This window comes from Paralichthys olivaceus, chromosome 7 (genome assembly GCF_024713975.1).
Source record: "Paralichthys olivaceus isolate ysfri-2021 chromosome 7, ASM2471397v2, whole genome shotgun sequence".
Classification (NCBI taxonomy): domain Eukaryota; kingdom Metazoa; phylum Chordata; class Actinopteri; order Pleuronectiformes; family Paralichthyidae; genus Paralichthys; species Paralichthys olivaceus.
The window spans coordinates 18,218,476-18,245,667 of NC_091099.1; the positions used below are offsets into that span (position 1 = coordinate 18,218,476).

The window sequence follows — 27,192 nt, forward strand, 5'->3', positions numbered from 1 at the left end:
CATTGGCTTTTTCACATATAAAACATAATCAGGCTCCAAGAGAAGATCTGGTTTCCTGAAAATGCTTTCTACTACAGCACCAAATACAATACGCTGCTTTTTATCCAAAGATCATTTGCTGAACAAACATACTGCGCCCCAGGGTCCGGTCCTCCACTGGTTGTCTGCAGAGGGCACATTCCAGTTGCTGTGCCCTGGATGGCGTCCTGGGTCCTGTGGATATCCGTATGGCTGGTTGTTGATGCGCTGGCGGTTGTAGGTAGAGGAGCAGGGCACAGCGGTACACTCCTTTTCTGTTGCAGGCTTCTCATCCGGGTCACAGAAGGACTGGTCCACTGGCTGGTGGTAGTTAGAGCAGACCACCTGTCTGGTGGATCGTCCTGTGCCACATGTTGCTGAACACTGTAGCAAGGGAGAGAGAGAAGTGTAACACACAGACGTGAGGGAGTGGGACAGGACATTTTTGAGAAATGAACAAGGCAGAAATCTGATTTAAGTTATAGACTCAACTTCACAGTCTGCACTGCTGTAAGAACCATGTAGTAAACTAAAGACTAAAAGTAGCTGCGTCTCATCCATGATGACATGATTTTCAAAACATGTGACGGATATGTTTTGCGATTTTACAAGAAAAAATTTCAATACACTTTTGTCATCCAAGTGTCCACAAGCCCCGACATTCATATTCGACTTGAAACTGCGTCATTGACACTGTGTTTTAAGCTTAAAACTCCACTACCAGAAGTAGCGATGCTAGCGGACATAGCAATTTTGGTCGTGACCGGCCTCCAAGGAGGATATCAGTGGACTTTTAGGATTAAAACACATTGTAAATGACGCTGTTTGAAGTCAAATATACATGTTGGGTCTTGCAGACACTTGGAAGATACCTCACGAACAGTATGGAGGCATGCAATGTTTTTTATGTTGTTTTGTTATGTCTGGAGGAGTCACCAGTTACTTCAAATGTATTGAACTTGGCTGCAACACTGTTTACCCCTGAAACTCCTGAAGTGTTTTGTTGACTCAAACACTTCACCCACCCCTCCATCGGCATAGTGGAGAGTGGATAATGAGTGAATTTACATTTTTCAGTGAGTTTTAACCTTTAAGAGACAAAATAAGTTGATTCTATTCTTTCTAAATGTCAGAATCCTTGTTTCTCATCTCTGAGTTCACATTCCTGAATGACCTTTTCCACTGCGACTTCTTCCCCAAAGATTTCTCCAATTTATGTCTCAAATAAATTGTTTGTGGGCCAGTTTCCAGGTTCTAAATCAGCCTTAAGTTCGGGGAGTGTTGTTTTCGTGTATTGTTTCATGATGTGAAGCCCCATGAGTCTGTAACTGTGAATACAACAGGAGTAGAAATCAAGTTAATATGACGTGAATTTAATGAACTTAAGACTTTGTCCCCTCAGAGAAATTTCTTCTGGGATTTTATATTTAAAAGGATTTTCATTTCACATGAACATGTGATTAAAAAGATCAGAACAGAATCACTGTAAATCATCTCTGGCTCCTTCACTGCCAGTTAGACGACCCCACCTCTGATCGCTCGGTGACAATATCCAGAGTTTTGGCTCTCTCTTTGTGTTGACGCACAACAAATCAAGACTTTAAATGCAAAGACAAATCAAGCCAGTCACTGTAGTGGGAGACAGCTGTATTGATTGGACACAGTGTGAACTCACGGGAGACCACTCCCCGGCACGCCATTGGCCACAGGGGCTGAAGCAGGCGGAGGTCTCTGGGGGGCGTGGCAGATGGGCGCAGTACGATTCGTCGGCCACTCCTCCCTGGGCATCTCTGCAGCTGACATAACGCGCTCGCTTCCCCTTGCCACAAGACACGGAGCACTGGAAGACAGGCAGATACAGGCAGAGCTGACATGAATGTTTGTCTTGTGGAATTTCAGTTATTTTCATTTTCAGTTTTTATACACTGTGGTTTTTAAAGTGACGTGTGAAGTGTATGATACTCTTTCTGACTTAACAGGAGGTGCCATGCTGTTTAGATAATGAACCACAGAGCTGAGTGGTTGTCAGTGATATCTAAACTGTGTTATACAAGTTTTTATAGCACTTTTAGGCAGCCCCAAATGTCAATGAGGGCATAGAATATGTACAGTATACTTTATGTATCTATAAACACTATATGACTGAAGAGTTTAACTTACACAGGTGGTACATAGTATATACTGGCAATGGAACACTGCAATTATGTTCGATTAGAATTCAAATTTACTTTTTTTATTTACCATTTTATGAATGTTTTATGAATTCTAATTGATGACATTTTATGAAGTAAGCTTTTTATGTGAAAAAAACCAAAACATTTGATTAATCTGCCCCTGTGTGGTATGACTTCTGATCACTAAAAAGACAGTTGTACCATCGTGTTTTAGAATGCATCTTTTTTCTCATGCAGGGTAAATAATCAGCTTTTATAAATTTAGTTATGACATTGATTTCAACGTTCATGATTTTAAACCTTCATGTCTTTATCTACTTTTCAGCCAGCGATGAAAATAAACAAAAATAGTGTCTGTGCGTTAGACCTTTAGCTTCAGGTTTGTTTGTCTGATGAGACTAAATATTTCTTCTATGCTGGTGTCCTGAGATGACTCTCTCATCACCTTTCAGCAGCTCGTAGTCAAACGACACCTGTGCCATCTCAACACGGCATCATAGTAAACATTTCAGAGGAGATGAATACCTAATGCAATCAAATGGCTCCAGCTCAAACAGGCCCGTTAATATCTCTCTCATATCAATGACACTTTAAAGACGATGGCAGTTCCGCTGCTTGGGGCAATGTATGCCTGTGTATATGTTCATGTGGTGTGTGTGAGTGTGTGTGTGTGTGTGTGAGACCACACTGCTGGCCTCTTTGACATGTGAGCTCACAACGACTTTCAGATTGACAGACGGGGCTCAATCTACGAAACCGTAGACTTGTGTTTAGATGAAATCTGGTTTTCATTTGCAACGAGTAACAATGCAAAAGTATCAGGGAGACAGAGGGGCCTCTCAGCCCAGACAGTGGCGTCTGTGTGTGTGTGTGTGTGTGTGTGTGTGGGCGGGTGTGTGTGGGTGTGTGTGCAACAGCAGGGGGTAAAAGAGACAATGCCAAAGAGGATCATGGATACAGTATGTGCTATCTGAAGGAATGTAGGGATATACAATAAATTCTTGAATATGACAACCGTATATTTGTAAACATACAACCAGGATACCCATCATTATAGGAGAGTGGTTTCCTTCTATTAACCCCCCCCCACACACACACACAGCTCCATCAATATTCTCACATTTCATTGTCAATGACAGAGGTTTCTGACAAAGAATGAAAACTTAATGAGAGGTAAATCTCACTCTAGAGCTCAGCAGATCATTTACCCTCAAGCTGCACACACAGGAAGATGAATGCAACGGTACAATATGTAAACAAAGTGCATTGTACATTTGTATTATTATTCATTATTATTATTATATTAGTCATTTGCTCTGACAGACACAGTAAATCCTGTGTGCGTTTCCTTACCGCAGTCCAGGAGCCGTATCTCCACTGAGTCAGCAGCTGAGCTGAGTTGTCAGGTCGAGGTGTGCTTTTTGCTGGAGAGGTCCATGGACATCCTGGCATCTCACAGTCCTACAAACACAAACATGCGAACACAATATAATGAGCTGCATGTCACATGTGAGCTATTCAGCAACAGACTGAAGCAGCGGAAGAAACTGCGCCACAAAAACATGGGTGTTTATGTAATCATATCTTTATTCAAGAGCGTGTGATCTTACAGCAGGACCTTTTGATTTATATGTTCAGATTTTGCAATGCCCACAAATGTTCCTAACATCTGTCAATAAGGTAAGTGACCTCAATTCCAGCTGCAAACAGATCACTTATCTGGAGTCTGAAAGGTCATCAGTTCGACACTGTCTGCCTTCAGTGCCCCTCACTGTCCAAAAACCCTCAGCAACACACTTAAACCACTCAGGCAGAGTGCACAGCAGCCGTGTGGTCTTTGTCCTCCTTGACACAGACTTGGACTTTGGGTCAAAGTGGAGCAGAGCAGGTAAACATTTAAAGAGGCTGCTCATGATGTTAACCAGGTCACAACCTTTGCTTCATTGAAGTGTGGAGTGAGGGTCATGTGCTTGATTTAAGGGTGTCATCACAGAGACAAACGATCAACAGATGACTGATAAGAGCCACCCCACACACATCAACAACTAAAAATCTTTGGCTGCTCCTCTGGAACAAAAATCTGAGTGATCCTTGCTGAGTCATGCTTGATTGTAGATGTACCATGCCCGGTTCAAATCTTTGCTTACAGTGAATGGGAGACAATGAGATGGCTCTGCTTGTCATCCTCATCATCTAAACCACATAATTTCCTTGCAGCTGTCTGGCTCACTCAGCTCTCAGTCGATGGTCTCAAGCTCAAATCTCGCAGAAACTAGATGTACTTCCACGAAGGCTAACGCCCTATCTCACCATGTTAAAGAAAAAGAAAAAAGAATTCCTGCATCCGCCAGTTAATCTAGATCCATGCCAAAGTGTAATTCTTTCTTACTTGGGTCATGCAACACTCCTCTAATAAATTTCATGGAAATCGGTTCAATAGTTTTTGAGTAATGCTGCTGACAAACAGACTAATAAACAGCAATGAAATGCAACCGCCTTGGCAGAGGTAATAATTTAACCAGTGATGTTCAAAGCTGGACCAGCCAATATCTTTTTACATTAAAAAGGCATCAAACATGTAATATGAAAGGGGATGCTCATAGCTAAGAGCCCACTGAGAATTAATGCCTTATAGTTTATAGTTCCCCAAAGATCTATGAAACATTTTAGCTTCTCCTTACTTTGGTTTTCTGGCAACAACTTTACTGTTCATTCTCGCAGCTCTAATTTTTCCAAACCCAGCACGTTGGTCGGTAGTCGTCTCTACCATCAGCAAGAATAAAGCTAGGTGTGTAAAGTGTGAGGTTGCATGGAGGTTTACCAGCTCAAGACCTGCAGTAACTGGCTCATATCAAGACGATGCACTCACACTCACACAGTTTAAGGAACGAAGATGGCTCCAGACAGCACATGAGGCAAATCCTGTCTCGTCCAGTCTAGCTGCACTGATGGTAACTAAATCTTTAGAGTCATTAGGGGTGGGCTTCCTCTTGAGATAAACATGTGTTCTCTTGTTTATTATATTTAGGAGGTTAAGTTAAGGTCCTTGGGTTTGTTGTATTTGCCCTGATGGTACAACCAGCTCCATCTTTCTCTTTTTCTATATTATACTGAACATGAACACAACAATCATCAGCGTAGAATCTGAGTATTCTATGACCTTGAGCAACATGAGGCTCCTTCATGTTGTGTCTCAGCCAACCCTAACTAGGATACAACACTCAAAGTAAAGAATCTAATAAACACAGTTAGCAACGAGCCAGTGATCACACTGGGGTATTTATCAGCTTAAGTGCTCTGGGATTCCCTCGGCAGTTGATCAAGACCAAACACAGAGCTGAAAGGAAGGTGAATATTGGACTTAAAGCCAATATATTAACATTTATTTGGAGTCATGGCAAGAGACACAACGACACGTGAATGCCAACATCGCTGTGTGTCTGCTGAAAGGGAACTGAGAACCCTCAGTTCCTTGGCTGATCACTGATCTACAGTATAGCTGCTATGTACAGTTGAAAGATTCACAGTAAGAATCAGCAGTTCTTTCAAGCCTTTTATTTAAGTTGGTCCTGTTTATTGTAAACTACAGTTCACTTTAAACCAGTGTTCTCTATATTTGAGAATCATATCCATCTCCATATATCAGAATATTTGGACGTTTCTAAAAATAACATTGATGAGGCACTATATCAAGGCTTAATTCCTGAGCTTAGAGAATCCCCTTTGTATAAGGAAGTTGGTAAAAAGGCTTTTATGTTTTTGGCTCCTTCTCATTGGAATAAATTACCTTTAAATAAAAGGTCTCTGTCATAATCAAGCTTATTCAAAAAAATGTGTCTTGTCATCTTAAAACAAACTGCTTATGCTTTCAGGGATGATGTCATGACTTCTTGTATTTCCTTCTTTCCTTCTTCACTTTGATGAGCGTTTAAGTTTGTAACTTCTGTCTTTTGTTCTTACTGTCTTACATACCTGACTGTCTCTGGGCCTCGCTGCAGCGTTGCACTCTCTGTCATCCACTGTGTTGCCGTAGTCCCCTGACACACACCTCACCGCCCTCATCTGGTAGCCATGGCCACAGGTCACCGCACACTGAAAGGCAAAATCACACAGATACATTCACACAAACACAAAGAGAGAGGCCCAGTCAAGCGCAAGATATCTCAAACTCTATCTAAGTATGTCAAGGTTGATATCTTAGACGGGGCCTCAGTCAAGGTCCAGCTCAGCAGACCCTGAGTAAGACGCTGACATGCACACACACGCACGTTCACATACATTCACATACACACCCATACACTCAACTCGACCCTTAACCTAGTTCTTAACTCACATACGAGTTGATCCAAGCACGTTTAGTTAAGAGAGCAGAGGAAGTGCCACAGGATAGGTTTATTTGAGCAGCAAATTATAATTACACAGGCATTAACGAGCCGATTCATCCCAGCTCTGTAAATACTACTATCTGAATTCATACAAACACGAGTGGGAGGGCATTAGATCTACATGTGTAAACTAAACTATTAACAGCCAAGGACGCCGTTACATACACGGTTCATTTAAGTTCGAGCTTTATCTTAACAGTGCTACATCTATGAAGAAACAGCCGAAAACCTATGTGCTGATGAATGCATAAGACGTGCGTGTGTGTGTGTGTGTGTGTTTGTGTGTTTGTGTGTGTGCATGCGCGCACTGTGGATCAGGTTTAGTCTGACAGGATATGAGGGCAAAGTGAAAGCACCGTGGAGGAAATGGCAGCTGGAGTCAGGGCACACTCCTCCGTAACTCGCTGCTGTATCAGGTTACACACATAGACACACACTTATGCGCTGTCTCTCCTACACACCACATTCTCTCTCGGTGACCACACACACACACACACACACACACACACACACACACACAGTGTAAAAGATACGAGTCAAACTCCAAGACAGCAAGCCACACATGAAACCCATTTCCTCGGTCAAACACTGCACCAAGTCAACTTGCCCTGCGTCGGTCTTATCTGTGTGTGTGTGTGTGTGTCTGCAGGACTCACTGCTCCCCAGACGCCGACCTGCCAGGATGCACACTCAGGCAGCTCGCAGCTTCCCACAGCTTGCGGTTTGGTGGACGGGTCACAGAAGTGCTCACTCAGCTTCTCGTCCCCGGCGCTTGTGGTGCAGGACACTTGCCTGTGTCTCATCCCTTTCCCACAGGTCACCAGGCACTGGGAGAGGGAAGAGGGTGATGGTGGGAAATCATTAATTTAAGTCGTGACATCCCAAAATTGTTTCGTAGGTCACATTTATAACCAGACACCCCACTTTAATAAAACAGATAACGGGAGACCCTTATTTATGTATATCTATATAAACTTATATAGTATACACTATGTATCTAGTATTGTATTTGGTTTTCTGATTTGTTTTTTTTCTTACTTTATGCATTACATTTTTATAACATTGCTGAGCTGATATGTCCTCTTGTCCAACATTTGGTCCGTTGACCTTGTGTTAATGTTTTTTTAGCATAATGTTAGTATGTGACAAGGCCCACCTCGCTCCACTCGCTGACGGTCCACTTCGGACACGGCTGCTCGTTGCATGTCTCAGTAACCACCCTCTGGTATTCATTGCACTCGCGGTCGATCAGCCGTCTGCCCAGGTTGTTCATGCAGTAAGACTCTCTGCTCCGACTCCCACGTCCACATGTCTTGGAGCACTGTTCAAAAGAATAAATCAGCCTTTCTTTGCCTACACAGTCATGTGTTTCATCTATTTCTTATTGAACCCTGTGCATCAAAAGTACCTCTCTAAAAATGTTAAAAGCTGAATTGAGATATTTCGCCAGACAGTGAATCTGTGTTGTAATGAAACAGCTGCCGTGCACATTCTCCAGCTACATCACAACCTCAACATATCACATCAACATTACATCCAAAATGTTTCTTTTTACATGACCTGTTGTTTATTAGAATTCCATCAGTCTAAATCCACTCTTACATTAGTCATCTTTTCGATATGCATTTACCTACGAGTGACAATCCAACATTCTACATTCTAATCATGTGTCTGTGGGACTATGTGAAAAAGAAGTTGTTTTATAAAAACTTTTGGTCGGAAGTGCTGGCTTTTTGTATAGTTTCTGTATATGACCACTGGGCTCTGTATTTATCCCTTGAAACATTATATTATTTAATAATAATGTGAATGAAATTCTACTGCAAATCAGAAATAGTGGTTGCATAAAATTGCATAATTCAAGCCCCATAATTGCATCTTTCTTGTGTTTCCTTTCAAACGCTTCTTTTCGTGTAAATCCTCTATTGACTGTACCTGTGACCAGGCACTGTACTGCCAGTTCTTCAGCTGACAGTCCCCATGGCAGGACTCTCGGGTCTGAGGTTTTGCAGCAGTTCCACACATGCTGGCCTCGATCCTCTCACTCTGTCTCTTTATCAGGCTGTACTTCATGCACTGGACATCCAGGCTGCGGTAGCCTGGACCACATTTAGCAGAACACTCGCTCTTTCCAGCAAGATGCCAACTGTGTGAGAGGAGATGCAGGAAAAATGTTAAGCTGATCGTGCTGTGCAGGTATTGATACTGTGTATGTGTGTGTATGGGTGTATCTGTGCAGTAATGCTCACCTGACTTCACAGTCAGTGTTGCAGGGCTCAGCAACAGCAACGGGACGAGGTAAATGTTCACAGCGTTGGTCTGATACCTCAAGGTGATCGCTCTTACGCACACATACTGACTTTCGCCTCCGTTCACCTACAGCCACACACACACACAGAGAAGAAGAAAAGGTTCATATCAGACAACATCTGGCAGACAGTCCGCTATTTAACATTTCTTCACCTCAAACTACACCGTGCAGCTCTCTGACATGTTGGTCTCAGACCCCACAGACTCATCTCTTTACTGGATCCCACTGTGACCCACTGGGAGTCTGACTAACTCACTTCTAAAAGGGCTTAGTCGGGTTAAGGGCCAGGCCTAGGGGAAGGAGTCGGTGAGGTCACACTGGGGTTGCCAGGAGGGGGATTTATGGAAGAGGAGGGGGACGGGTGAGTGATTAAGGTTTTAAATCCAGAGGTGTGTGTAAGCGATGCAAGAGAAATGCTGATTCTAATGTGCACTGACACTTAAATCTGTGCCCTTGAAATAAGATTCCTTGTAATGAGAGCTGTAAGACGCATCACAGCTCCTATAAACTTCACACTTTTTACAGATTTTTGGTGGTGAATTTTTAGGCTTTGTACAAAGAGTCATGTGGAAGTGGAGCCACATGATTCGACAGCAATGAGCTTTTTCTTCTCGAGGTCAAACATAAAAATAAGTGAAAAAACAATGACCCCCACTTTTTTTTTTTCAAGTATCACACCCGAACAAACAAAAACTTTTCAGGATTCATGGGGGGCCTGAAGCCCCTTTTCCACTGGTCAGAAAACACACTGACGCTCACTTACATCTGGCTTTGGGAATGATGATAATCTGCATTGAGTCCCAGTCAAATAACTCTGCAGCACATGCAGTTTTTTATCAACTTTCCGCAATGACGGAAACACGACACCCAGGTAAACGCACAAACTTCTTCTACTTCTTTATTTTAGCAGCCTAGACCTGCACATTCTCCATTGGAAAGTATGACACACATTGAAGATGTGGGTATGTTTATATCTTGGGAACAATGTGCAACAACAAATTTTTTCTTCTTATTGTGCAAGAGGCGACACTGGCAAGACAGCAAGTTGAGACAGTTTCTCTGTTTCCGGCACGTTCATGATGCACGGTGGAAAGTAAACTGAAAGACATACTCTTCTACTGGTAATGGAAAAGGAGTCTTAGCGGGTTTACCTGTGTTTAAACAACCTGCATATACCTGCAAATTTTGGTGTAAAACAAGTGTGAGACAGATCATCATATTCTTCCGAAGTTGAAACCGCACTGAGACCTTACCCTGACAGATGCGGTTGCATTCAAGCCAGGAGCCCGAGGGGTCCCACACAAACTGCTCACTGTGCTCCTCGATTGGTATGTTGAAGGAATAACGGACATCTGGGTTATAGAGGTTTCCCACACACAAGACCTGAGGAGAAAAAATGGTGGGAGAGGTAAAGTCACAGGACTTTAAAGTTCACAAATAAACATATTGAAAGACTATGAGGAGTGTCCTCTTACCTGTAGAATAAGCTCCTCCTCGATGCGCTCGGTGCAGTTGATGCGCTCTACTTTTGTGTCCGAGCCACTGTAATCTATGACAGTTCCCTTGAAGGTGATTTCCCTTTTGAACATGGCCACCACAAAGTTCCCGTTCAGGAGGGAGTTGGACTGGCTATCGGCTAATGCTGCAATAAGAAATGGATGGATGAGAACAACCACAAAAAACCTAAACAGCACAAAACTCCACTGTGAAAGAATTCAGTGCAGTGAAGGAATGTTTGGTTCCTGAAATGAGTCTTGTCTCCTGTGGAATCGAGGTTTTTGGGAATGTTTAGGAGATTCATCATTTCAGGCTGTATGGTATACTAAACAGTCTCTGACTGGCCCGTCCTATTGTTCTGCAAAAACCATTGTTGCAGGGGAGGTATGCTGAAACCCTGCTGGCTCTATGTTGCAGTTATTTGGAGTTAGACTGCATGACTCTTCTTGATGACTGGCACTGCAATGCAAACAAAGGATCTCCACTAACTGCTAATACAAACAAGTATAAACATACAAACACAAACAACACACACACAAAACAAAGCATCCACCACCTGTTTTTCCCCTCAGACGATGTGCTTCTAGGAAAAAGCACTTCATTAAAATCTGAGAGTGCACACTGACACTGTGCATCTGATTTAGACTCTCGACGCAACTTTGTTTACACTTAAGTCTGCACACAGTCCGATGCCAGATGTCATCTTTAACCAACAGACCCTGTGGGGTTTGACAATCATCTACAGACTCTGGTTGTCATCAGTGATGCTTCGCAGCAACAGAAAGAAAATTATCCCAGAGTAAAATGTGCCGACACACAGCCACACAAACATTCAAGATATATAAACATATTTAAGTCTCTCCCCTAATGTTCAGCGATGCTTCTGCTGAAGCTGATTTTTCTGGAGAAAAACATAAAGCTAAATGTTGGAACGGACAACACAACCTGAATAAGTAGACTTCCCATTCATTTTCTCCATTGACAATTCAGAAAATCCTTGATAAAGAGTTGAAGTCTAGAAGCTTGTCAACCAGTTATGACCATTGTGACCATAAAACATTTGATTCAGAGTGAAACAATACTGGAAAATGGAAAAAAGGCAAAGCTACAAGACTGGGTACATAATTATTTTAAGAGTGAAGGAACAACGCCTTCCATAAACTATTGTAAATGATCCTTTACCAAATATTTTCAGGGTGCTTCTCTGTAAATTTAGCCTTGTTATTGATAAAGTGTTGTAATATTTTGTAGTTTGTGACTTGTATTCATGTACATAGCGTTATTAACATGGTTTAATATAGTCAGCACTCGCTCACAGCAGGGTGGCTCTCAGTGACGGTGGGGGTCGACCCTCTAACAGCAGTGTGTCGAAGAACCTTTGCCAGATGTGTTTTCAGACTATTTGACTTAAAACATCTTGAACCTCACTTGAACCAACATTACCAAACTCTCTTTTTCCTGTTTCTCTCTCTGTCTGTCTCTCTCTCTCACTCACTCACACACACACACGCACACACACACGCACACACACACACACACGCACACACACACACTAAGCCTTGTGGGTCCATCTAACCCTATACCCCTATATCTACTTTCATGCAGCCTGGGTTCCACATGCCTCTAATTAGCACCTATTGCTGCCTCATTTATCTTTCTGAGGGGTTGACACTCCATTTGCTTTCCCAACCAACCTTCTCCGCCATGACCAGATGGACCAACGCCCCTACACATTTCCTCCATAACATGCTCAGTACAAATGACAGTTTCCTGTCCTCTATGGTTTGACAACAGTGTGGCCCATTTCTTCTTGCCCTCCATCGAAAAATCGTCAAAGCCTGCCTCTGCAGCTCCGGGTCAGCAAGTCTGGGCGGTTTATAGTCGTGTTTAGGGAATAATTGCATTGACCTGACAGATGAGAACTGAAGGGGTGGAATATATACGTCTTATTGGCCTGGGCTGCTTCCATTTTGCATTGATTCTTTCAAGGAAAGCTGCAAGGTTAAACTCACACACACACTCACCGAGGTAGTTGTCGTCTTCTGGCTTTCCAGAGTAGCTGACCTGCTTGATGTCAATGTTGGTGGCTCCAGCCGGGATCCGCACCACTGTGTTGTAACCTGAAGACGGAGAGAAGACACAGGCACTTAGAAAATGTACTACTTTTGAGAAGTCTCGTACGGGAGCAAAGTCATCACAACAACAGCAGTGAGACGTCCCACCTTGAATTTCATAATAGCTTCACTATGCTAAACCAAAACCCCCAGTCAGGGAAGTCCGCTTCCAACCGCTGGGGATTTAAATGTCATACAAAAAAGGTATAGTCCTCTCAAATAACCTGCAGGAGACCTTGTTTTAGTCTCAGAGGCCCTACCGTGAAATGATATGTAATTATTCCCTGGACCTACCTTTGGCCTGTAATTATTACACCAAGCCCGTTGTCCCATGATAAACTAACATAGACAATTAGTGAAGACGAGAGACAGAGAGAGAGAGCATGTGAGTCAAGAGGTGACAACAAAAACGTAGATATGAAGACTGAAATAGGCAAGATGCAAATAAATATGGGACAGTTAGAGGACAGAAGACAAAAAAAATAAAAATCTGTGTGTCACGTTTTCAAGGACACATATCGATAGCAGCAGGTTTCAAAAACTGTCAGCTGACTTTTAAAGTTTGATTAGAATCGTCCTCTTATTTACTTCATATGATCATCCGGTTGTTTTGTTGTGGATGCTTGTGTTAAAGCAGCATTTTCTAAAATCTAATGATATTAAAGGAAAAAGAAAAACATTTAGTGTTGTTCATGGTCTTGAAGCACAGTCATTATGGCAAAATAAGTACCTACACATTTCTAACCACACCACTTGTGTGAGCAGTTGCTACAGATTATAGTGAGCCCATGAGAACTAGAATGGCAGTGGAGCGCATACCTCCGCCAAGGCTGAGCAGTCCCCTTAAATTCAATCAAGCTGCACACTCATAGAAAAAATTTCCTAAATATGATTTTCATTGATTTTCATCAAATAATCAGGGAAAACAAATAAAAACATTTCAAAATGTTAAAGAAAAAGATGAAAAATCCCTTGATTCGCCCCCTGATTCATATCGACACCTAAATTTAAGCTTGGAGTTCTTTGTTTCATGTTGAATCGTCCTGTGGTTTTTGCGAAATCTTGCTCACAAACAAACAAACAAACAACAAAAGGGGTAAATGTAACCTTTGGAGTTTAAAACACCATAGAGAGACAACATAGACATAGTAATGTCAGTGTAGTGGGAAAATGCACCCAACAGTCAAAACATTAAAAAACGTTCTAATGTGGCTAAACGGTGGATTCTTGTTTATAGCAACACTTTGAGAATTACGAGAGGGAAGCATTTATCCACACTGAACTCATGATGCGCAGCTGTTTGGTGCAATAACAGTTTTATGTCTCTGGTCACTAGGTAAGTCTTGTAAAATCACTGCAGGTTCACAGTGATTACCGTGTGTGTAATACTGACTAATAATGGCTGTTTCTGTCACATTCAGACAGAGACCGTCATTCATTTCTTACACCATGCTGGCGAGGCTTCGGCTCGCCCTCCCACGACTTGTTAAAAAGAAAAGAAAAACAGAAAAGGAATGACAGGAAGGAAACGTGTGAGCTGACATGATGATTAACCTGACACCTTGAGCCACTCGGGGGCAGCACTTGGTTTACATATCTTCCTGTCATTTGTCATGAAGTTTGTTTTTTTACATGCACATGCAAACACACTGGGATGTCATGCCAATCAAATCGCACAGGAAGCTACTTTTCATTCGTAAAAATCACTATGAAACAAAACCACTTCACATATTCCTTCACAAGCCTTCACACAGTTTCCCTTGGAGCTCCCTTAATGTTGTGTTTTTGAGTGCCATGTCTAATTCCCTCCCGAACCACTGGGGACAGGATAAGCTCTTAGAAATACAGCAGAGCACGAACTTTAGAAACCGCCAACACAGTCGCCCTCCGAGGACACACGGCATCCACAAGCCACCGGAGGCCTCCGAGATCCCCCCCGGCTTAGCTACTGACCATACACACAATCCTCCGCCACCACAGAGTGACCCAGAAATGAACAGTAAACACACCACGGCAGGGGGAAAAAAACACAGGCTGTCCTACACTGGGGAATGCTGGGGTTAACCTCAAACATGCCTCCCCCTGCCAGTAGCAAGAAAGAAGATGATGTAGTATTAATAGCCTGAAGAAGAAAATTAGAGGGCGTCACAAGATCGGCCTGCTGGAATCTGCGAGAAGGTACGGGCTTAGTGGACGGCAAACATTTGCTTGTTGTGTAATTACAGCGATGGTTCTTTCCATTCTAAGACAGAATGCATTTGATCTTTAAATCTGACATTGCCAGTTTATTCACTTATAAGAGAAGAAACATAAACCTGCATCAGGTCCCCTTTTAAATCTCCAGTACAGAGTTTAAGTATTCACTAGGTCTTGTGCAGCTGTCAGGAGACATTAACTGTCTGGTTTTATACAGAGTTGCAGACTCAAGTGTCAATTCAGACTTGGTAGGGTAGGGATTGGTCATTTGTCATTTGTTTCCAAAACACTGTCTTATTTGTTAAAATCCTCTTCACGTCTTGATTAGGGGTGGGAATCTCAAGGCACCGCACGATTTGCTTTTGAATCAATCAATTCAATTATAAAACAATTATCGATGCATCAGAGAATTGTATTTGTATACATTTTTTTTTGTGTGTGTGTGTCTGCCCGTCTCTGTCGCTCACGAAAACCATGTATTTCGTTAGTAATTGATGATGTCAGATCATAAATTCGGATCGTTCCGGTCACTTTAAGCCTGATGTCATGGCTGTGCACGTCTCGTGTTGTTTGTAGAAGATGAACTACCTGCACACATGTTTAAATACATGCCTCATAAACGCTAAAAGAAGGAACAAACACACAGTAAATGTCAAAGTACTGTTCAGGTCCCAATAACTTCTGATTAGTGTCAGTGTTTATCGTCGAAGCGTAAAGTGAGCGCAGGTCAGCAGGAGAGTGGAGGGAGGACACTCAGACAGAGACTGGTAACACGGTAACAGACGGCGGGACCTTTAATGTGAGTCTGTTAATAATTATGCCATGGCGTGTTATCGCAAAAAATATGAATGTAGCGGAAAACATGAATCGATTGTGTTCTGTCTCTCCATCAATGCAACTTCTGTGTTCCACCAAAAACAAAGGTTTCATAAGCTGTTTTAGGGAATGAAGTCCATAAAATTTCCAGGAGGAATATTCAGGTGCCAGGTGGTGCCTGAGTAGAGCTGCTGAAGGCAGGACTTTATATAAATTCCTCTGCAGAGAGCCCAGTGTTTTTCTTTACAGCACAATTGACATCGACAAAGGCCCTTATCGTAAGTTCTTCAATCTCACTTTCTGTCCAAGTTGAAGTCTTTGTCTGCGTTTTCTACATGTATTGTACCTCATTCTCACCCTGAGATATTTGTGTTCTTCCAGTTTCCTATGCATTGCGTGTTAGAAAAGTCATCAACACACCCACTCCCTCACTGTGAATTTACCTGCTGCATTCTCACATGGGCCCATGCGGACATTTTCTAGACATTACTAAAAGACAGGAAGAAAAAAACTCTGGAAAATGTCCTGGTTAACTGATTCAGACATTTTCATTCTCACTAATATCTGGATTTAAATTCAGTGCATGTCTGAAAGCAACTATACATACATGCTCACTTTTAGGACATTATCATAAGGTATTGCAGATGCTGTGGTTGTCTCCCACTATAGGGGGTGAAATTGTTGTGTACATTTTCTATTTCAATGCCCCAAATCTGTAGCATTAAGCCATTATCTACTTGATAACATGTAGTCTGAATTATTAGGCATTAGACCTGATTAGAACTTACATGATAATTTACCATCCAAAGACTTATATGCAGATTGATACATAGCAAAAACCTTTAAGCTGTTATGAATTTAAAGTACTCAGTCTCCATCATGTAAAAAACATTAACATGTATAAGTATCTTCAAATTCTTGAATGGTCAACATTTAGAGACTTGAAAGACATCTTGGCTTATCTTTGCATTCCCCACAAGATAATGAGAATGCTATGGTTTTATCTCAGAGTTCAGTTTGTCTGGTCTGATGAAGAACAGAAAGAAAGGTTGAGATTAACACAAAGTAAAAAGGATAGACGCTAACAAATAGGGACAAAACAAACAGAAAAGGACAAAGAGGTGAAAGACAGAAAGACGCCCAGGAGCAGAGGGATATCCTGCCTGGGCTGCAGTCCCACTCGTGTTCTCTTTCTTCAGGTTAATCCAGCTTTCCAGGGCTAAAGTTTAGTGTCTGGTTCAGTTCAATACACTCCTCAAACCCCGTCCCCCCCTCAAACGGCCAACAGACTGGAGAAAGAAAACAGATGGATAGAGACGCGAAAGCTCAGTGCCAAACTAATGTGAAGTCAACATGACTGAAGCCACACCCAGGGCTTTTTATGCTAATGATCCTGCTGTTTCTGACCAGATTTAAAAAAGGGGGTTGGATGCAATCAGCAGTTGGCTGCAGTGCAAAGAGCTCAGTATTAAGCAGGACAGTTCAAAGGGGTGATGTCAGGTTCGTGTTTGCTCGACCTGACAGAGTGAGATCCCTGTATTAATCAGTTTCCAAGGCTTCAGAGATCGGAGCTCTGAATTTTTCTAAATTTGGCCGACACACGTACCAATGCTGAAATATGTTTAAACATAACCAGACATGACATCAGTGCCTAATGTGAGCATACGGTGTGTCAGCGCTGCAGCCGCGTGGAACTAAAGTCTCGCCCAGATCGTCTATGTTTACTGTGGATCACATAAATCACAGCTCATCTGTAGAAGCAGCTGACTTACAGTTTGTTAAATAGTAACACCTTTTTTTGTGAACCATCTGCTATTAGTGTACTGTATAAGTAATGTGAGCATCGGGGGCTTACCATACTGTGCATCGTTGAAGGTCCCTGCCAGGGTTTTACACGATGAGTTATCCCCTCCACACACTCCACACTTGTCATTCCTGGCCTTCGAGTTGAGGACGTGGTCGCAGCCCGCTTGCTAAAGAGCCACAGAAAATGAAAAACAGGAAATTTATGATTTGCAATTACTTAATTCAGAGTTAGAAGTGTGGTTTTGCTTGGACATCATGGGCTTGGTAAATGCAGTTGTTTTAAAATGTGACCTCAGTGGCGGATCTAGGATTTTTCTAAATAGGGGCCATAAAGGGTCCACAATTCACTCTGAGGGTCCAATTATATGTCCAATCCATGATCAATACCTGAGTGAGTAAGGTGCACATCCTTATTTACTGTTGAGCCAAGCCAATGACTATATTTTGAAAATTGTTCTTTGTTTAAGCACATTGTGTACTTCAAAATACGTTTAGAAAATAAAATTGAACTCAAGACTCAATTGTAATATTTATTGTTAGTATTATAGTAGTATTTATTGTAAAATATTTATAGTTTTAACAAATATTTTGCTGCAAATTCAAACTTTCTCCAGGTGTTAATGTTATATTATGAGATGGCTGAGATTAAGTTTGTATTTCTGTGTCGGTATCATCCTTAATTCTCATCAGCCGAGATATAACTTTGACAAAAACATCTGACGCTACACATCATGATAACATTAGTAGACGCTATTGTATGTGTGTGTGTGTGTGTGTGTGTGTGTGTGTGATTCCATTCAAAAAGAAGAAAGAAACGGATATACCCTGCAGAGGCCTTGAACACAGATGTCATATGTGTCCGGCCCACACGGCGTGCCATCTATGACGCGGTCCTTCAGCTGATAATACGCCATCGTCCCAGCCACCCGGCAGAAGAGCTTACAGCGATCCTTCATCAGTACTGCATGGTGGGGGAAAGATAATGGACCACAGCTCTTTTAGTTGAGATTAATAAAATAAAAATCCTGAGCAGTAACAAGATGGAAGTCATCCCTAGACTTGCCCATACTGATTAAAATAAAACAAAACATAACTTCACATTTTTGATCTTTAGCCTATTTACAGTATTTTTTTCAAAGTTCTGCAGACTCTTTGTTAGAATTGCCAAAATTGTCCAAGCTTCATGGAAAAAGTCTTGACAATGTACTGGCTCTGGGGTTTTGGTCTGTTTGCTTGTACAGAATCAATTAAATGAATGAATCACTTGCAGTAACTTAGACATGGTGGTCTTTGCCAGATGGTAATCTCCCATAGCGGGGCAAGGCATCTCGACAAGGAATGAGATACGGCTGCGTGAGGGAACGCTGCCAGATGCGTTCATATGGAAGGGCTGCACACTGCTTTAATGTTGCTGCTGTTGTTTAGTATTAAGTATAGGTTTACCCTGGGGTAACTCATCATGGGGATGTAAATCATGACAAACACAAACACACGTGCAGATATGTGTATTCCATCTCACACGTCCACACACCTATCAACAAAGTATTTTTTATCCTTTCACCTCATCAACTTGCTAATTCCACGTGTGGCATGAGTATGTTTAGAAGCCCGAGGAAGAGCAGTTTTGAATTTTGGTGCGTTTTGGACATGCAATCAGGTCAGGTTAAAAAAATGATTATAATCCTAAGAATTTAGTCTGTGGACCCAGTTGATCTATGTCCTTGGATAAATTACAGCTGTGTCTGGCAAGTGACGGCCTGTGGCCAATAATATCTGGCCCACCAGATAATTTTGAAAATGTTATTGTCTTATTTCACAATATTGGAATGACAGACTCATTCAAGCAGTCATGGGTGCTGATCTCCGTCATGCAACATTCATAGAATCACTTCTTATTTGTCTTCAAAGTAAGAGCACAACATTTGTTTTGTTGGTTGCAATGCTTTATATCGAGCTGAATTACACAGCTATTATTTTGAAAAGATTTTTTCTTGGGTCGAGCATTAACACAGGCCAAGAGAACAGCCCATTCCAAACAGACAGGTTTAGAATGGACGGTGCACTAGTGTATTAAAATATCAATGGATTACATCGCAAATGCTGCAGATACACAGACATCACAATGCTGTGGAGACGGAGCGGTTTACACAAGCCCAACTGCTAGTGATCTATTTAAAATGAATAACTGAGCGATTTCAAAATGGAAACGTAGCATTTAATGCACCAAACACACTGAAACACTGGCCTCAAACTGCACTGTATTGTTTGGATTTAAATACCATTCAACTTTGATGTAGCAGCTCAACTTACCACAAGACATTCAAATTACACGCTTTAGGATTACATTGGTGTACTCACTGCCACTGTACTTGGGGACCCAGCGGACGGTGGGAGGTAGACCGTTGATGTTGAAGTGCTTGCCGTCAAACTGGGAGCACTGCTCTTCGCGGAAGTCTTTCTGTCCTCGTGGACACGGCTCTGTGTTGCAGGAGCGGAATTTCATCCTGCGACCCACACAGAACTTACCGCCATTTCTGGGCCTGGCGAAGAAAAGCGGAAATGACAGAGATGGATCACAGAAGCGCTGCACTTGATTTGACTGGAGCTTTACGACTTCAGAGCAACATTGTTTACTTTGGAATTCACACTCAGGAAACAAGCTTTCTTCGACTGTTGTTTGAAATCAAGTTGAGACTCAGTGAATCTGACACACAGGCTTGTTACACACTTAAGCTTGTTTACAACTCTTGATCATGCCTGACTGCTCTCTTATTTTGCTACTGCTCTTACTAGTTCAGAGTAATACCTATATTTACAGTCTGTGATGGCTTTAACTGTGTGATTCTTCCTTACTCAGGCTTGTTGCAGTCTCTGACGGTGTTCCGGGTTCCTCCGCCACAGGACCTGGAGCAAACACTGTAGGGCCCCCAGGTACCCCACTCCCCGTGAACTGGTTGCAGGTCCAACTCCTTGTTTACACACATTCCGTGTCTGCAATACTGCACGTGAAAAACACACACACACACACGGATCCAGTTAAAAAATGATGACTCCAACACCTGCAGTCCTGACGTCAAACGTGGACTTCATAAAGCTCTAGTGCAGATTGAGTGCATGCACAGCTGGGAGCGGTGTTCCTCTTAGCCTTCGTAATCCTCTGTTTATATCCTAAGCAATATTTTAAAAGAAATCCAGATTCAGCTATTGTTTACCCTCAGGGACTGTGTGCAACTACCACAGCTTTCAAATGAGAAATGGGAGTGTAAATGCATTTGGGGTGTAAGGTAATAAACTTTAGTGATGATGACAAATGCATGTCACTGATACAATATGGAAATCTAAGGGGAACAAAAAATTTCAAATAAAAACTGGTAGATACTGGTAAAAAAACAAGATTAGCAACAAAGAGGAAGCACATGAAAGAAGTTTTTCAAATCACCTTTCCTAGATGTGACATGAAGAATAAGGTGCCTAATATCAAACGGTGTGTACCGTAACTAACTAACTTTTGCCAAGAAGTGCTAACACTGCTTTCATAAGCAAAGCACGGCAGGCCCACTTCCCTTTGTGTGTAACCAAATCCCCTTCCCATGCAGTGACTAAGATATCGGAGGGTCCTGTTCACTGAAAGAATGCAGGACAAGACGGCGTCTGTCTGGGTACGTAACCTGCCATCCGGGCACACAGGCACGAGGAGGCAGTGGCACCGTGATAAGGAAACTCTAGAGTTGTGATAACAAAAGAAACAAAGTTCATTACCTGCCTGATATAGGGAAACCACTTTAAAGCTGCAACTTCCAGAAGAGAATAAACATCAGCTTGTTCATTTTCACTGTGTTTAGTAATGTTGATGTGCACATTAACAACCATCTCCATCCCGATGAGAAATACATCTGGCTACACACCCATTGTGTTCAATCCCCTAAGACTGACTGAACTTTGCATGATCCGCTTCAGTGTGTTTTCCTAATTTCACCAATAAACAAGAAGGGACATCAATCAAAGTCATCCTCTGGCCCATTTCCGCTTTAAAATAAATTTACAACTCAGCCATTATCTTAGGGGAACATCTGCAAAAAGTGCAAAGTCAACAACATAAGAATCAATGTATCAAAAACATCAATAAAATAAATAAAATAAAATGTGAATAAAAGTGAATAAAAAATGGAAGACAATCACACTGAAAAAGCCTGTTTAAAGAGATGAGTTTTTTAAATGTGATTTAAAAATGGAGAGAGAGTCAGTGTTGTGAATGTCTGGTGGGAGGGAGTTCCAGAGGCGGGGGCAGAGCGGCTGAAGGCTCTAGATCCCATGGTGTTTTTTACACCCTTGCAGGTCTAATGATGGAGTGTAAAGTCTGTGCACAATGACAGAGAGGTGTGAACAGCTGCAGGGTACGGACCAAACAGGCCACAAACATTTCCATAATCCAGACATGGCTTGAGTAATGGCCACAGCCTTTCTTCCTGTCTGACTCCACTTTAAATGCAAAATTGAAGGTGCTGATCATTTTCTCAGAGCACTAAAAATGGATTCAGAGAATAACAAAAAAAAAGGCACAGAAAAAAGTGATAAAACATCCACTAGCGGAAATGGCTTCCACACCACGAAAAGGCAAACAGGTGTTGCTCCTTGTTGGTTGAGCAACTTCCTCAAGAAAAAAAGAGCTAAACAATCAGAGATCTTGGAATAATCATAGAAACTAATTTAATAAAGTAAAAAAGTAAAGCAAACATTTTCCCTCCTCTTACAGATCTCACATCCCCTTCCCCCACCTCCGTTTATGGACAGGCAACCCGGACGTGAGCATCCCCTCAATACGTCCTCTCCGCTGCCATCCATCCCCCCATCCCCCCCCTTATGCCCTTATGAGAAATTGCAAAGGGCCACACAGGGACCACCGCAGTGCAACCAGGAGGCGGGACCTGAGGAGCTGTCAAACACAAGGCGGACTGTCTGTCAGAGAGGACCAAAGTCCGTGTAAGCCTCTGAGACATTCCACTCCCCCCACTGGCACCCTGTGTTTACAACCGTTTTGTTTGGCTTGAAAAGGTGATGTGGGTGAAAAGAAGAAAGGAGGACAAGGGGGGAGTGGAAAGAAAAAAACATCTGTGTGAGATGATGTATGTGCGTGTGTGTGTTATGTGTGTGCGTGCGAATGTGAGCCTGCTCATGACTCTGTGTGTGTGTGTGTGTGTGCACGCGCGCACGTGTGAATGTGCGTTAAGTGGGAGAATGATTGCACAGAGTCTGGAGGCATCTGGAGGCCACGCTCATTTCCAATTAGCCTCTCTTTCAGAAGTGTTCAAACACTCTTTGAAAGATGCTGTGGTGACAGGCAGCCTCGGCAAAGCTCAAAAAGGCATTAGGGACATCGGCCGACACTTTCCTAGAAAGATGGTCAAAATTTGCCCTCAATTGGGAACGTGGTGAGACATTTGAAGCTCTTGTGAGAGAAACCTGTCCAGCTGTGACTAGCATGTGTTTCAAATCAGGAATCTCACAAAGACACACGCTGACTCACCGACACATAGAGACATATGCATGTATCCATTCATGCATTTTGCACTCACTTTACGTAAATGCACATGCAATGCCCTCAAACACACACAATCCCTAAAAATCTTAAATCACACAACAGCGAGCTGAGTAAAGTTTCATGCACTCAGCCACACAGCTGTGGAAAGTGGCCAGCAGCGAGCTAACCCCGACAGTGGTTAGCTGAGGACAGCAGCATCTGCTCTGAGCTCTTCCGCCGGCTGGGATGGATGTTAGCACCCTGTAATTGCCAGGAAACTGTTGCAGAGAGCACCTCATTTCTGAACTCAAGCCATACATCAGGGCAGGAATGAGAAGGCAGGGAGGCGATTTAAAAAGCCCTCCACTCTTTCATTTTAACACGGCCATTTCCAAATGGCATCATCTTTCATGTTGCGGCCTTTCTCATGGATCTGAGTTCGGAGTTCACTTTGGCCTCTTGCCTGGTCAGATTTGTCTTTGCCTCTGTTGCTTTGCAGCCAGTCAGGCAAAAATGAAACAGACTGGAGTAAAAATAAATTGGTCAATGATAAGAAGTGGACCACTGCGTCTAAATTTTTCCTAAGTCCTAATTACATGTCTCATGAAAAGTGCCGGAGGTGAGGGCCGGTGGAAAGATGCTATACAGCGGTAGATGTGCAGGTATCTTTGAGCTGACAGGGATATAAGTCAAATGACAGCTGACGGATTGACTATACAGGTTTTTTGGTTCCATATTTCATCTTTCCCCTGTGCTCAAAGTGTGTGAAGACAGACGGAGAAATGCTGAGAGTGTCGGGATACGTTGAGAAAGATAGACAACATGATGCAACCGTGACCCCAATCAACCTCCATGCTTTCACCCTTGCTTTGTTTCCTATCCTTTCTGTCCTCTCTGTTATCCCTCCTCTCCTCACATGTTCCCAGAACTGTGAGGGTTATCATTAAAGTGAATGAGTAGTTTGCTCTCGTCAGCTGTTCCATTCACCCGCACAGACACTTTTACTGTAGGTTTTCTGACTCATCATCTCTGTACAACTTCTGACATATATAAGGTAAATTGTAAATGGTCTGTTTTTATATATCGCTTTTCTAGTTTTGATGACCCTCAAACATAAATATATATATATATATAGATATACACGTATATACATACTGCACTTATTGGTATTTTGTTCATTAAACTATTGCCAAATGTATTTTTGCTAAATTGTTTAGTATTAAGACCTGCATTGATGCAAAAAACTAATTCAAAATAAAAATAATTATAATTTTCTGGCCACCTGGGGGCAGCCCATCACACTATTAAGCATCAACATTTAGTGATCATATACGATTATGCACAGCAAATATTTGGCTTATTCACACTAAATATCAAGAAAACACATAAACATTTGTTATTAATATTGTTCATGTTCACCTGATGAATTATTATGCTATATAAAGTCTCCATTAAGTAAACAACAAAACAATAACTGAGAGACAAGAAACAGAAAGAGATGGAACATCGAGACAGACATGCAGAGTCAGGTGTTGACTTCCTGTGGGTTTGAATATAAAATTGAGCTCTTTTAAATAATAAGCTTTCACCCAATTCAGGAGCCCCGGTCGGCCACATTTGGGGACCGATTGTATCACAGCGACACAACTCCCATTTCGAAGGCTCCTTCAAATTTTCCCTGAGCAATGAAGGCTCCGACGGACCAAACTCTTTTTAATAGTAAATTGTTGCAGAAAACAAGACCAAAACATAGAAAGAGTTCTCTTTTTAGATCAAATATCAGGCTTCAACTCAATTAAATCCTGAGTAGAACAGACCGTCTCATTTCAGTTTGGCATCAAGGTCTTGTCATGGTCTTTGTGGGACCACGGTAAAACATATCCTCCTAAGGAGATGGCCCCTGAATTTGTCTATAGAATACTGCAGTTGTTTTCTTTAAGGCGTGAACATTCTGCTCTCATTATCATCTATTTAATCTGCAGCAGAAAGTTGTTTTAAACAAAAAAAATTCTGGTGAACTCATGGTATCTAAAAGGTCGACAGACTGAGTTAGCAACCAGCTGAAAACTTAGAAACAGAAGCAGGAAACACTCCTCCTGATGAATGCTAATGTTGAGTCTGGTATTGTTTGCTCTCACCTTTGTCACAACAACTTTACAAAGCACTGTATGTCCAGTGTAGTTTCTTCAGCTTCCCCTGTTTCTGTAATTTTAACATATATATAATTTCATTTGCACATAATAATTTGACTTAAATAATGAGTATTAGGGCATTAATGGTAGCAACATTTTGAAACCACTCTATAATCATACAAATACATCATTCTCTTTCTACGCAGCCAGCAATGAAAGCTCCACTCACTGGCTACCGGACGCAGTAATTCCATCAGCAAACTATATGAATGCTAAAACAACAATCCTCTTGTTAGCCCAAATCCACAGATATGTCTGCGACGGTGGTAAATCAAAGTGGCAACATCCTGCAAATATCAAGAGATTAGCTGAGAGTGACACTGATACCAGTCTCACAATCCCAAGCTCCAGTGCAGATATATGCACACACAAATACACACATACACGTGTATACACAAACACACACACCCCGTCCCAGCATCATACGACAAGTCTGTCAGGCTGCCAGGGAGCTCCAGCCAACACTCACCGCCTCAGCCAGCAGACTCCATTCTACCCCCGCTTCACTTTTCAAGACCTCACTATCTCACTCTAATTGGCTGAAACCATAGCGGGCCGTTATTCTTTTCGGAGGAATGTTCTGGAAATCAACTTCCTGTTTATTTACTTACACTAACCACTCAATTAAGTCCTTATTATCTGGGAAAGCTTTTTAGGGTTTTACACTTATTCAGAGAGAAGCTAAGCAAGCCGTCGCTGTATTGAAATCGTAATTTCGCAACAAAGTCCCCAAGAAAAAAAGGGCTTTCAGGGGAGCTTTCAGTCAAGACCACACTCAAGTTGACACTTTTTTCTCTCCGCCACCCAGTGAGTGATGATGTGGTGAGAAGCCGCAAAGGGATCTACAAAGGTTGGGGATGTGGATGCAGGGCCAAGTGCTCGGCTGTAGTTTGACAGGCACTTATTGATTGAGCTGGCTGGCCCCTAATCTAGACGCACACATCTGCATATGTGTGTGTGTGGTTAGAATTAAAGGTTTGGTAATCTCACAACATATATAAATACAACAAACACAAGAACATTCACATGTATGTACTTGCACACAGTCAAAACACACACACACACACAGGCAGGATCCCTTTGAAGAGTGAGAGGGACAGAGAGGGGGGTGTAGGCGGGTAGGGGAGAGCGACCAGGGGGAAGAGAGGATAGAGGGGAGGGAGGATGGTGGCAGTATTTATAGACAGCAAGTGATGGGATGCCCTCATTAGAGCATGGCCCACTGAGCTAGATGACATACGCCGCCAAGAGGTCATGTGACCGCATTACTCACTCCGGCGGCCTGTGAGAGGACCCGTCGAGTAACAGAGAGGGAGCGAGTGAGTGAGGGAGGGAGAGAAGGAGGGCGAGAAAGAGGCAGAAGTGGAGAAGCGGAGAGAGTCATCGGAAAAAGGAACACGGAGAGAAAACTAACCATGAACCCTGCCGTGCCCGTTGCCCTATTTTGACTAAGCTGTATACAAACAAAAACTCTTAATTTCGGGGACGTGCCGCTCTCCCAACTTTCTGAGCACTGACCTCAATTACCCGACGAGCCCGCAGCTTTGTTTCATAACCCTAATAGAACCACACAAAAAAAGCCTCGGACAATGCAGGCTCAAGAGGTGACAGCCGTTCAGAAAATACGTACTTTTTACGAGAGATCTTGTTTCCAGTGTCAAAGTTTAGGATGACATGACAGGCTTTGGGCTAATGATAGGCCAGGAAAGATGTCTTTAAGGGGGGGGGGGGGGGGGGGGGGGTGGCTGGCGGTTGCAAAGATAATGTGTGCCGCTAGTTTTTTCCCCATAGAGGCCATAAATGTAATCCTCTATACATCCCCCCCCCCCACCCCTGTCAGAGCTGTGCAGACACCTCAGAGCGAGAAGCTCGACTAGAGACCCCGTAAAGCCACAGACATGAACCTCATGACTTCTGTTTGGAAAGAATGAGAAAGGGGTCAGGAGGAGTGCTGAGGAGGTGTGATAGAGGGAGTGCATTAAAGGTAGGGTTTGTTCTCGTTACGTCTCGATAGCCAAAGTCATCTGACATAAAAAGAAATTTCAAAGAGCTGTTGATTGGGACCTCACAGGAGTGTAATAATCAAGACTAATCATTTCATTGGAACCAATTTAATTGATTGGATACTGGACCCATCACTAACTGACCTGCCTGCCTGCACACAC

The 27,192-nt window shown here is 42.6% G+C and overlaps 1 protein-coding gene across 3 annotated transcripts in view; it reads right to left on the reverse strand.

Moving 5' to 3' along the window:
* Positions 1 to 27,192, reverse strand: part of LOC109624417 (A disintegrin and metalloproteinase with thrombospondin motifs 20) — a 122,628-nt gene that overhangs the window by 28,747 nt on the left and 66,689 nt on the right. For all 3 annotated transcript variants that reach the window (XM_069527713.1, XM_020079061.2, XM_069527714.1), the window contains 15 exons: positions 20,171 to 20,316; positions 19,676 to 19,857; positions 18,142 to 18,278; positions 17,367 to 17,484; positions 12,410 to 12,505; positions 10,364 to 10,530; positions 10,142 to 10,271; positions 8,827 to 8,953; positions 8,513 to 8,723; positions 7,734 to 7,898; positions 7,234 to 7,404; positions 6,165 to 6,284; positions 3,546 to 3,653; positions 1,694 to 1,858; positions 133 to 402 (listed from right to left, as the gene is read on the reverse strand). In XM_069527713.1, the coding sequence (XP_069383814.1) occupies positions 133 to 402; positions 1,694 to 1,858; positions 3,546 to 3,653; positions 6,165 to 6,284; positions 7,234 to 7,404; positions 7,734 to 7,898; positions 8,513 to 8,723; positions 8,827 to 8,953; positions 10,142 to 10,271; positions 10,364 to 10,530; positions 12,410 to 12,505; positions 17,367 to 17,484; positions 18,142 to 18,278; positions 19,676 to 19,857; positions 20,171 to 20,316 (2,313 nt within the window). The remainder of the gene's footprint in view (positions 1 to 132; positions 403 to 1,693; positions 1,859 to 3,545; positions 3,654 to 6,164; positions 6,285 to 7,233; positions 7,405 to 7,733; positions 7,899 to 8,512; positions 8,724 to 8,826; positions 8,954 to 10,141; positions 10,272 to 10,363; positions 10,531 to 12,409; positions 12,506 to 17,366; positions 17,485 to 18,141; positions 18,279 to 19,675; positions 19,858 to 20,170; positions 20,317 to 27,192) is intronic.